Genomic DNA, 10,405 nt, shown 5'->3' on the forward strand with positions numbered 1-10,405 from the left:
AGCTGCATGTGTATAGGCATAGGGCCGGTGTTTAGTAGGCCTACATTTTAACGGCATGACAAATTTAAAAATAAAACATTAAAGTTTAAGTTACTTTTTTGTATTGTTGACAGGCGGATCAGATACTGAAGCATGTTAGTTTAGAGTACTTAGTTAAACAGACTATTCTACCCATCCGCTGTGACCACGAAACCCTGACCTTCACGATTTATAGAAAGGAAACCCCAAGAGTCGCGTCACCGCCATACATATTTTAAAGCGTCCTCCTCCATTCTTGCGCGTGAGAATGTCAGGTCGGGTAGGCACGAGGCAGTCGGAATTAGGAATAGGCACCCCGCGTGCAGCACATCATGCCAATCCGTGGAATTCAATCTGTGCTTTGTACGGTCCAATCTCCGGACCCTCGCTGTCAGAAGGCCGAGTGATACATGATATATAGTAGGCCTATATTCTGTTTATGTGCTTATTATCGCGCGATTACATGTTCACCTTTTCCCTTTTCATTTGGATCTAAATACCTGTAAGTGAAGTTCAATAACGTACATGTTATAGGTAGGGATGAGGCCATAAGAAGTTGCAACGTTTATAGAGAGCACGCACTATATTAACTATTTCTACACCTTCATGGCTTTGAATCAGTCACACATTAACTGACCCTGTATACAGGTTTGTTACGTCTCATGTTCTTCTAATTTCTTGTTTTTATTTCTCGTGTGTTTTTGTTCTACCTTATGTTATGTTTAGTACTACATTGAGATTGATAACTGCATCGTTGGTTTTAGAGCTTGCAAGAAGGGCATTTCACTGTACTTGTGCACGTGACATTAACTTGAAACTAATACAAAATTCGAATAAAATATGCTACTGATTAGCCTATTTTATAATACATGTATAATATCATATTGTAGATATATACAACGCAATGCCTTTGTGCTCAAGTTACTCTTCAAAACAAATTAAATCATAAAATCAATCATCACAATTGTGAACGTTTTTGTTATATCACTGGTTACATCATTTAAAGTTTATTAAAGGTTTTATCCTTCACTTTCTGGAGAATCGGATGGTTAACTGCAGGCAATGAAATGCATATAAGGAATATCAAACCAAACCGTTTTAGAGGGAGACACTGGAGTCTGTGCCCGCAGAAAGGGAAACAGGGAAGTTTCTGTCGTCAAGGGCCATCTCTGATGAAATGGAGCTTCATGTGGAAGTATTGACATAATATAACATAACCATGGGAAGTACCCTATTACAACGCCCATTAGACTTGGCCTACTGAAAAAGAGCTGGGCTAAGGGATTTATTTTTATTAGCAATAGAACAAAAGGCCTAAGAAGAAGAAGTTCAGTTTGGAAGGAGACGCATGTGTCATGACTCGTAAGAGATGAGGAATATATCAAATAAATATACATTCGATTTTATCATCACATCAGTCAAGAGCAGAACTTGAGGGGGCCTAGATTTTTTTGTTGGGGGAATCTATATCACCGACAGAAGACTACAATTTTCGCAACAGGATATGAACTATAGGCCATCGAGGAAGCCTCCCCATGGAAAACAACGCCGGTTTAATGCATATTCATGTGGACGGCACGTGGGAGAAGTAGAATAGGAGGGAAACGATTGTGTGGGTCACATTTTGACTGGGATATTAGACTTTCAAGGAATTCAAAACACTATACGTGCATGCATAATAGTACCGACGTTGTGAGAAATAAGCCTAAACTAAACCATATTAAACACTTTAGTATAGAGGAAATGTATTCCTCGTCTGCTATGACGTAATAACAATGTTGAGATCCTGTAAACGGGTGCACACAGGCCTACATTATAACATATTAGGCCTGTACGTCTAATCGAGTCTAAGAGCATAATCTGAAGAATCAGGCTATTTCTCAATTTGTTGTGTTGGGTTGTTGTTTTTCGTCGTTGTTGTTGATATGTGTCACCCAAATCTTCCAATCAGCAGTCCATAATGTTGCCATTCGTTATGCTAGGCCCATTGTTGCGCCGTGACTGAACGGATTTATTCTGAAGTGCAGAGAAAGTGTTGATATTTGAATAATGAATCCAAAAACACTCAACGTTAATCTGCCACATACTGTAGGCCTAAACTGGGCGCAGAGATGGACTTGCAGACATCTAACCAAATCATAAACGTCGATGAACATTTCTGCTACCACTGAATGGCTTGGTCTGGTGGCGAAACAAATATTCTCTCTGAAAACGGCCTTATGTTGAACCCCATTGTGTTGAGAGAATGTCCGAACTGCAGGGCTTTGGGGTGACGGGGGGCCTCCCCTTTAACCCGGGTAACAATTGTTCACGATTTAAAAGAGAAAGTTACGCTGCCATACAGATTCCACAACGAGAAATATCCTTATGCGTTATGGAGACAAAGGACTAGGCCAGGGTATTGCCCACCAGGTTTTGAAGACCCATGAAATGCTGAGCGAACAGGCTGGCTGGGCGAGAGAGAGTTTGTGCATAAAGCCAATCAAAACCAGTTATGTTTTTTTGGAAGTATTTACATGTCACGCTGTAAAAGAGAAATATTATAATTGTCTATAAATGTGGATCATTTGGAACCCTTCACACAGACAAATAATGCTGCACAAGCACTTTTCCCATGCATGAATGGTAAACGCACAATGCACTAAGTTTGCATAATGGTTATAATTAATTTACTATTAAACAATGCAGGTAATACTCCCTATACTAGACCCATAACGCAGAAACATCGATTCAGATCAAAATCATTTTGCAGACGTGGGAAAAATATCCCACACGTCATGTGACATATTATCACATTTCGAAGGTGGGCAATAAGCCCCAGATGATCAAATATGAAGAATATGGAAAATAATATAGATTTCCTGGACATATTTATATATTGTGTTATATTATGTCCCACCCATTTATTGGATTGGAATTATTGACAACTAAATTTAGTCAATGGGTCATCCCTCTTTACAAATACCAATTCGATTATATTGGGTGCGTTGGTGGCGTAAAGTTGTTTAGGCCTATATGGATGGACGCGTGTGCTCACAATTATCTTGGCTATTTGAAATATCCAAACGAAACATATTCTTACTTTTTAAATGATTGTCTTAAATTATCCTACTTTTCTTTATAGGCATTTATGGAAATTGCATATTGCAAGTGGAAGCTATCCAATACTACAAAAATATTTTTGTATTATTCAGTTCGAACCAAACTGCATGCGTCTATAATCAGAACGTTGGCTATAGCCACCCATTTCTCTGGGATTTCATGGATTCGAATGACCAAATCTACCCGCGTGTCTGACTGGCACTTTTATTAATGAGGACAAAGGAAAGTGATGCATACTTCTTCTATAACGTTGAATTCAGTTGCTAAGCAACTAGTGTATGGGAAATCATCCGCGAAATTTAAATCTTCGAGCGTGGATAGTGCATTTAGCTGAATAGTCAACTTGCGAAAAAGTTGGAGAGCCGAGTGCATTTCCAAGCTATAGGTTTCGTCCTAATTTCAGTCTTAAGAAATCGAAATAGTTTATATAGGCTACACTGTAGCATAATTTATGGCGTGGCATGCACTATTATGCAAATAGAGATGTAGCCTATCCACAGGCCTATAGGCCTAAGCTGGACCAAAGTCACACAACATAAAACAAACATGCGCAAACCTTATAGGTATTGCATTCTCAACGCCAATGTCAATTTTACACAACAAAAGCTAATTCAAACATGGTAAAACGCCATTATTGTATCTATTTGTATTTCGTTGGTTCCAATGTCCAATTTGATTGGCCTAATCAATGTCCAACTCATTGCCCCAAAGCCTGGTGTCAATGTGAAATCGCAAAGTTCTCTTAAGTATTATTTTAAACCATAAAAATCTGTCAACGCCAAGACTACCATACTTTGAGGGTAACATGACATATTTAGACTCGCTATGCAGCAGGTCAGCATCATGCTTGTTGTGTTGTTATCACACTAATGACATTTATGTTTCATTTAAATCATCTCAAAAGGATGTTTAGAATAACGGGAATTTGGGAAGCAGTAGGCTATAGTCACTGAAAAAAACGAGTTGTCCATAAGGAAAACCTAAACAGTGTAGGATACAGTCATCACTTTGCAACTAAAAAGTAGAATATCCAACGCCAAAACTCTAAAAACGTAATGACAACAATGGATAGTATAGAGTGTGTTCACATGCGCATGCATGTGAGTGTGTATTTGCAAAATAACAATACTGTTTCTCAAAACATAAATAAGGTCCATGAGATGTAACTTCCACTCTGAATATATGAATACACTGGCGCATGAAAACAATAAGACTAAAATATATAGACTATACTGCTTTCAATCGGATCGTCTTACTCCTATACTGACGTAGGGCGAATGATTCAATATTTTACAAACAATATCAGTAGCAACATCTACCTTTATGTTTGTAAAACATGACGCACAACTCCGGTGAGATAGGCCGACAGGATTAACCAGAGCTCTGGAATAAGATCGGCAAGATCCCCCACATTGGGCCTACTGCGGAAGTGTCACGCGGTGGATGTAAACAAACGCATAGACCGTACTTTGAAGTGACTAGCCGTCTACGGACTAATTATAGGGCTAGATGATGCAAACGCTACATAATCAATAAAGTTATCGGATGCTGCTGCTATGATGAAGGTGGAGAAGCTAATTAGTTCAAGATAAATATGAATTGTGAATAAATCAAATATACCCTGGTGAAATTGTCAAATATAATTCCCTATGGTGCTCCAATAACATTGACATTGGAGATGCACAGAGGTTCAGCATTCGATATAACATAGGCCTATTTTTCCTAAATTATAGTATTTTTTTGTGTACTTCTGTTATGCAAATCTGTGACAAAAGTAGTCGGAACAAGAACAATCGGCAATTCCTCTGCGTTAACCTTTCTCACATCAAATAATATCACGAATGCACGCCTTGTTTCATAAACAAACGTAGCTGAATATTCAATTCAAATATACATCTCAAAACACACAATGACGTAATTTCATTCTAACAAATTTATTGGTCTCAATCAGGTCGTAAGGAATCACTACTGAAATTAAATTACAATCAAATTATCACATCAAAATATACCCTTATTACCAAACAACTGTCAATGTCAGTTTATGTTGATTTGTGCTCCTTTTAGAAACGAGAATACAAAATTAAACATAACAAATGAAGTCAACAATGAAAACAGGAAAGCAAAACATCTTACACAAAGTTCTGGGGGGAAATAAATTACCGTTTGGAATAATTGATATGTATTCCGAATAGAATATTAAAACAAGTCATTTTGATGAAAAATATAAAGTAAATAAGTCAGATCAGCATCTGATCTAATGAATCTATATTGCCGGCTTTACAGAGTCTGGTGTTTATTAAAACCTACCAAAGAATACTGCTTAGAAATGGCAGCATGTATAGTTACATCCACAGCACCCATTCAGTCACACTTGGCAACGGAGAGGAGAAGAATTTCAAATAAGTGCAGCTGAAGATAGTCTTTTCAAATGTCTATTTCTATTTCTTCATTCACGGTGTTCAAGTCCCATGAAAAAAAAATCCATTTGAAAAAAAGAGGTGATCTTTTAGATCAGATGGCGGGGACAGTCCTGGTGAGTTTATATTTTATCATTAGGCGTGGAGGGCCTCAAAATCCCAATTCCTCTTTGTGAAAATTTAAACCATGCAGTCTTCCCCGCAAAAAATATGTTGGAAGCTTCGTGGATGCCACTCTTCTTCGTATTGATGCTGTTGCAGTTTTTGTTCCTTTGTTAAAGTAGGGGTTTAAAATGTCCCATTTTTAAATATACAAATGCCTGCCTCTTTTGTCTTTCGCAAATCAGATACAGGGTACAGGGGGAATCTTTTTCAAATTCTAATAGGACTACTTGCTTTGACATTTCCAGTTGGTGTTGTTAATGCGCCAAAATTACCTGATGGAACGAACTTGTAGTCACCCTCTGGTCGGTCGGTTCACTCGGCCCAGTTAAACTTGCATCTTTTAAGTAATCTACTAAAAAATGTCCCTGAAAGAAAGAGCAGAAGGAACCTTTTAGGTTAAGACATTTCAGGGCTTGGAAGAAGGTTATCGGTGCGTTTTGGGGTTGGGTGGAAAAGGGGGGTTTGTTTTGTTCTGGTGAAAAATATATAACACATTTGCAGTCTTATTCCTATTCCATCACAATCACAGTATCAAAAATGTTTTGGCTATCTTGACGATAGTCTGTGTTTTATCAGTTTTAATTTTATATAAAATATTTTTTAGTCTTGTGTTCTGCTCTATGTCTCACTGAACATTCGTTTGCAGTCCATGGAGGGGGGCGGTGTATCTGCACTCACATTGCCGACCTGCGAGTACACATCCTCCGGCGTCTGTGGCACACCTGGGGGCGTCATCCTTTTTTCCTTCTGTCTCCTATTGCAAAACCACACTCTAACCACTTCTTTCTCCAGCTGCAAGTTGTCCGCTAGTGAGGTTATCTCTTGGGCCGAGGGTTTGGGGCATTTCAGGAAGTGGCTCTCCAAAGCTCCCTTCACGCTTACTTCGATGGACGTGCGCTTCTTTCGCTTCCTACCTTGTGCCGCTATCTTGTCGATGCTGGTCGGGCTGCCAGTGGTAGAATCCGCCTCCTCCAGCCATTTGTTTAGCAATGGCTTCAGCTTGCACATGTTTTTGAAGCTGAGCTGGAGAGCTTCAAACCGACAAATGGTGGTCTGAGAGAAGACGTTCCCGTACAGGGTGCCCAGGGCCAAGCCCACGTCCGCCTGCGTAAAGCCTAGTTTGATTCGGCGCTGTTTGAACTGCTTGGCGAACTGCTCCAAGTCGTCCGAGGTCGGTGTGTCCTCGTCGGAGTGCTGGTCGTGGCTGTTCACCCCTCCGTGGTGTTGCTGCTGGTGATGCGGATGCTGGTGGTGATGGTGGTGATGGTGGCTGCCGTGGTCCAACTCTGGGGTGTCCCCCCTTACCAGACCCGGGTGCACCAGGCTCTGGCTCCCTGGTTGACTGAGCATTCCATTCACCGTGAAGCCCCCGGGGTTGGAGTAGATCAGCGACTGCTGCTGCTGCTGTCCCCCGGATATCGAGTTGAGGTGAGCCGCAGTTGTGCTCCCCCAAGCCCCTGCGTGAGTCTGATGAGGACCTAAGTGTGGGGGCCTGTGGTGCAACGCGGTGCCCGTGTGTAGATCGTCTCTTCCCGAGTTGTTTTTCACGTCCTGCTGCTGAGGGCTGCCTGTCATACCGACGGGACTCGACGACCAATGCGATCCGGCTTCGGCTGCTGCTACAGCGGCTGCAGCTGCCGCAGCGGCGGCGTGCGGCAGCGATGTCACCCACTGATGAGCATGGCTCAACATATGTCCTCCGTTGCTCGCTGCCATAGCTCCCTGCATGAAGTCACTCTGTACCATCTTTACTGTGGGGTCTCCCCTGTACCCACCAGACACCGAGGTAACCGCAGCACTGCCAGGCTGCATACCACCGCCTCCAGAGTCAGAATGCACGATCGAGCCGGACGAGAGGATGCTATTGCTGGACAGATAGGGGTTGGAAGCCGCGGTGGCCATTCCGTTAACCCTTATGAATATGTTTGTTGATTACCCCCCTCCCTTTTTCAGTTACTTTTTTCGAGCAGGCAAATTGTATCTCATGAATTATTCAAACTTTAAAAGTCTGGGTTGTATTTTGGCAAATACCATTGACTTGTTCTGCAAACGCCAGAAGAATAAAAATGATAGCAAAAATGAATTTAAATCCGTATTTGTTGTGTTTACAGCATTTATGTATTTCAAATAGAAACGGATAAAATAGCGATGAATAAAAATCCAGGTTCTCAAAAGCAGTTTGAAACCATGTGCAGTCCGTCAAGAAAGTTTTGTCGTATTTAGAACGTCTGAGAGTTAAAATTCAAATACACAGAAAAAATATATTTGCCCCAACAAACTTCTAGTGGTCGAAGAAATTTAGCAATTTCTCCACGAAATACAAAGTCCCAGTTTATGTTCCTATTGCAGGGAAGAAAAACACAAGCACTCTGGCTCCTTGGTTCTTTTGAAATTTAGCCGCTGAGATTTCTCCCTTGTTGCTTTATTCTTTTCTTTCGCTGTTCCTTTTATAGTACTGTAGAGTCTTTCTCTTTGTTCTGTTTTGATGTGTATAAACCTGCCAAACCGATAACTCCCGCTGAAGTACAATCCAGTATTACAGTGCACGGCGATGGTTGCAAGCCTCTTCTCCCATTCGCTTGTTCGGTCTCTCTCTCTCTCGCTCTCTCTCCCTGTCTTTCTCTTTCTGACAGTTCGCTCAGTCCCTCCCTCAAAGCTCGAGGACACACGAATGTTTACCCTGTGCCAAGCGTGCGCACATCGTCCACGTCTCGCCCCCTTCAAATACGAGGAAGTCGAGTGCAAGACTCCCGTTGATTGGATACCCGGGGTATGATTGACAGGTCTCGCCAGCCTCGCTTGAGGCGCGTAAACCTCCTTCCGGCCGTTGCAATTGGCTGGTTTTTAATTCAATCCAAATAAATAAATAAATGAGCAAATTAATACAAAATAAAGGAATGAAATAAACAAAAACATATCTGATGAATGTATTCGTGAGCAATATGGAGCTATACATTAATTATTGTTTATGTGGGTTCTAAACATATTACAACTTTCATATAAATCAGAATAGATTCAACCTTGTCAAAAATCAGAAAGTGTTTTAAAACTGTTATTGGTGGAAATAGACCTAATGATATATTGGATTTATCTGCATAAAATATGTTTATATTAGCCTAATATGCATAACAACGATCACCTAAAATAAACTATTGTAATAGGCTTGGTGGAGATGGGGCCTTTTGTACGTTTTGGATGTTGGTGTGGGCCTACAAACGTCATTGTCAATGTGCTTTAGGACAGTAATGCTCTTAGTACCTTCACGTAACCAGACCATTTATTGTGTGCCCTTGAGAATGTTTTGGACAATATGACTAGTTGTGTGATGCCATTTCTGTGCCATTTATCCCTAAAACACCATCATATTCAAAATTCCTCACGTCTTGCTTGATGGCTGGGCTTTGGTTCCTCGGGAGTTAATGGACAAAGGTTGTGGGGATGCTTCCATGCGGAAACAGAACGCATAGGCAACCTCACTGAACCACAGGGAAAGAGAAAGTGGCAACCAAAACAAGGGTAAATTGAGCAGCCCTTGGGGGATTTGCAGGGGGAAAAGTCTGCCTTTTAAATCTGACTACCACAACCAACTAGTCTACGTTTGGGCCCTATAAAATGCACCTTCTTTTTAGATCACTCCATAACGCAGAAATGAACGAGCCTGTGTTAAGTGGACCCCCTCAGCATATGGATTCACCCAGCAGTGTTAATGAATAAATACCATATGTAATATATTGCATCCACTGGCTGAGACGCAGTCACGTTCACGCGGAGCACTAGCAAGGACGCACAGGATTTCAGAGCTACTGCTTGCTTACCGTGTTGGCTACTGTAGAGCAGCTATTGACTGTATTATTGGCTATTCTTAAAGTTTAGGATAAACCATAACCCTGAACCATGACCTTATGTTCGAGATAGGGTCAGAAAGCAGGGAAAAGTATTACGATGATCCTAACCATCTCATGTTGTTTCCTAATAAAACCCACCGTGCCAAAGACTGAGCAGAGATTTTATTGCATATGAGCAAAGATAATAGACTGGTGTAGTTTAGCACATAGTGGATGCCAGAGTTCCTTCATTCCCAGTAGATTTCATTTGGACCCGGCTCAAAACCGAGGAAGCCTCGTGGAGTTGTTTACATTGAATACAGGATAGGGCCGGTGCCATGGGGCCGTCCTTTTATTAATATACACTGAGGATTTCTGTCTAAATTACTGCTATATATTTCAGGTTGCACACTTTCAAAGGGCGGCTAGCGCGGCGGTGAGAAACGTGACATCGGGTAATGGGAAGGAAAAACGTTAACTTCCAAAAGATCACCGAAAAGAGTAAAAAAATACATTTCATAAAAAAATGTCCCTGAGTTCAATGCATGCCGCTAAATTCAGTCTCTGTGAAATATGGTGTGCTTATTATTTATTTGTTTATTTTATAAGGTCCCCAAGTTCCCTGCTGGGGAGTTCATTTGTTTTGTATGCAAAAAAGAAAGGGGAAAAAAATCCCCAAGTATAACAAGAGACGAACAGTTAGTGCTGATTTTCATTTGCATAAATTTTCATATATTTTAGTGAAAATAATAGCGGAGCCGAGGAGTGCTCTGCTCAGTTGAGGCAGAGGAAAGAAATCTTAGGGAGCACCGACTCGTAGGAAAGGAGATGGCCATTAATAGATTACAAATATACATGTAAAGCATTTTTCGACTATTC

At 41.0% G+C, this 10,405-nt stretch overlaps 1 protein-coding gene across 1 annotated transcript; it reads right to left on the reverse strand.

The window, feature by feature from the left end:
- Positions 1–5,035: 5,035 nt before the first annotated feature.
- On the reverse strand, positions 5,036–8,401 carry LOC123727875 (POU domain, class 3, transcription factor 3-B). Its single transcript, XM_045697775.2, has 2 exons — positions 6,381–8,401; positions 5,036–6,067 (listed from the first exon to the last, which is right to left on the reverse strand). Exons 1-2 carry the CDS (start codon positions 7,602–7,604, stop codon positions 5,957–5,959), a joined length of 1,335 nt encoding a protein of 444 aa, XP_045553731.1. The 5' UTR covers positions 7,605–8,401; the 3' UTR covers positions 5,036–5,956.
- Positions 8,402–10,405: the final 2,004 nt, after the last annotated feature.

This window comes from Salmo salar, chromosome 16 (genome assembly GCF_965601325.2).
Source record: "Salmo salar chromosome 16, fSalSal1, whole genome shotgun sequence".
Taxonomy (NCBI): domain Eukaryota; kingdom Metazoa; phylum Chordata; class Actinopteri; order Salmoniformes; family Salmonidae; genus Salmo; species Salmo salar.

What these genes read in the sequence shown, in the direction of transcription:
- LOC123727875 (XM_045697775.2), bottom strand. Translation starts at nt 7,604, where the DNA reads ATGGCCACCGCGGCTTCCAACCCCTATCTGTCCAGCAATAGCATCCTC. An exon ending in TGTACTCGCAGGTCGGCAAT is followed by an intron (nt 6,068 to 6,380) that starts GTGAGTGCAGAT and finishes TCTTTCTTTCAG; the next exon opens with GGACATTTTTTAGTAGATTA.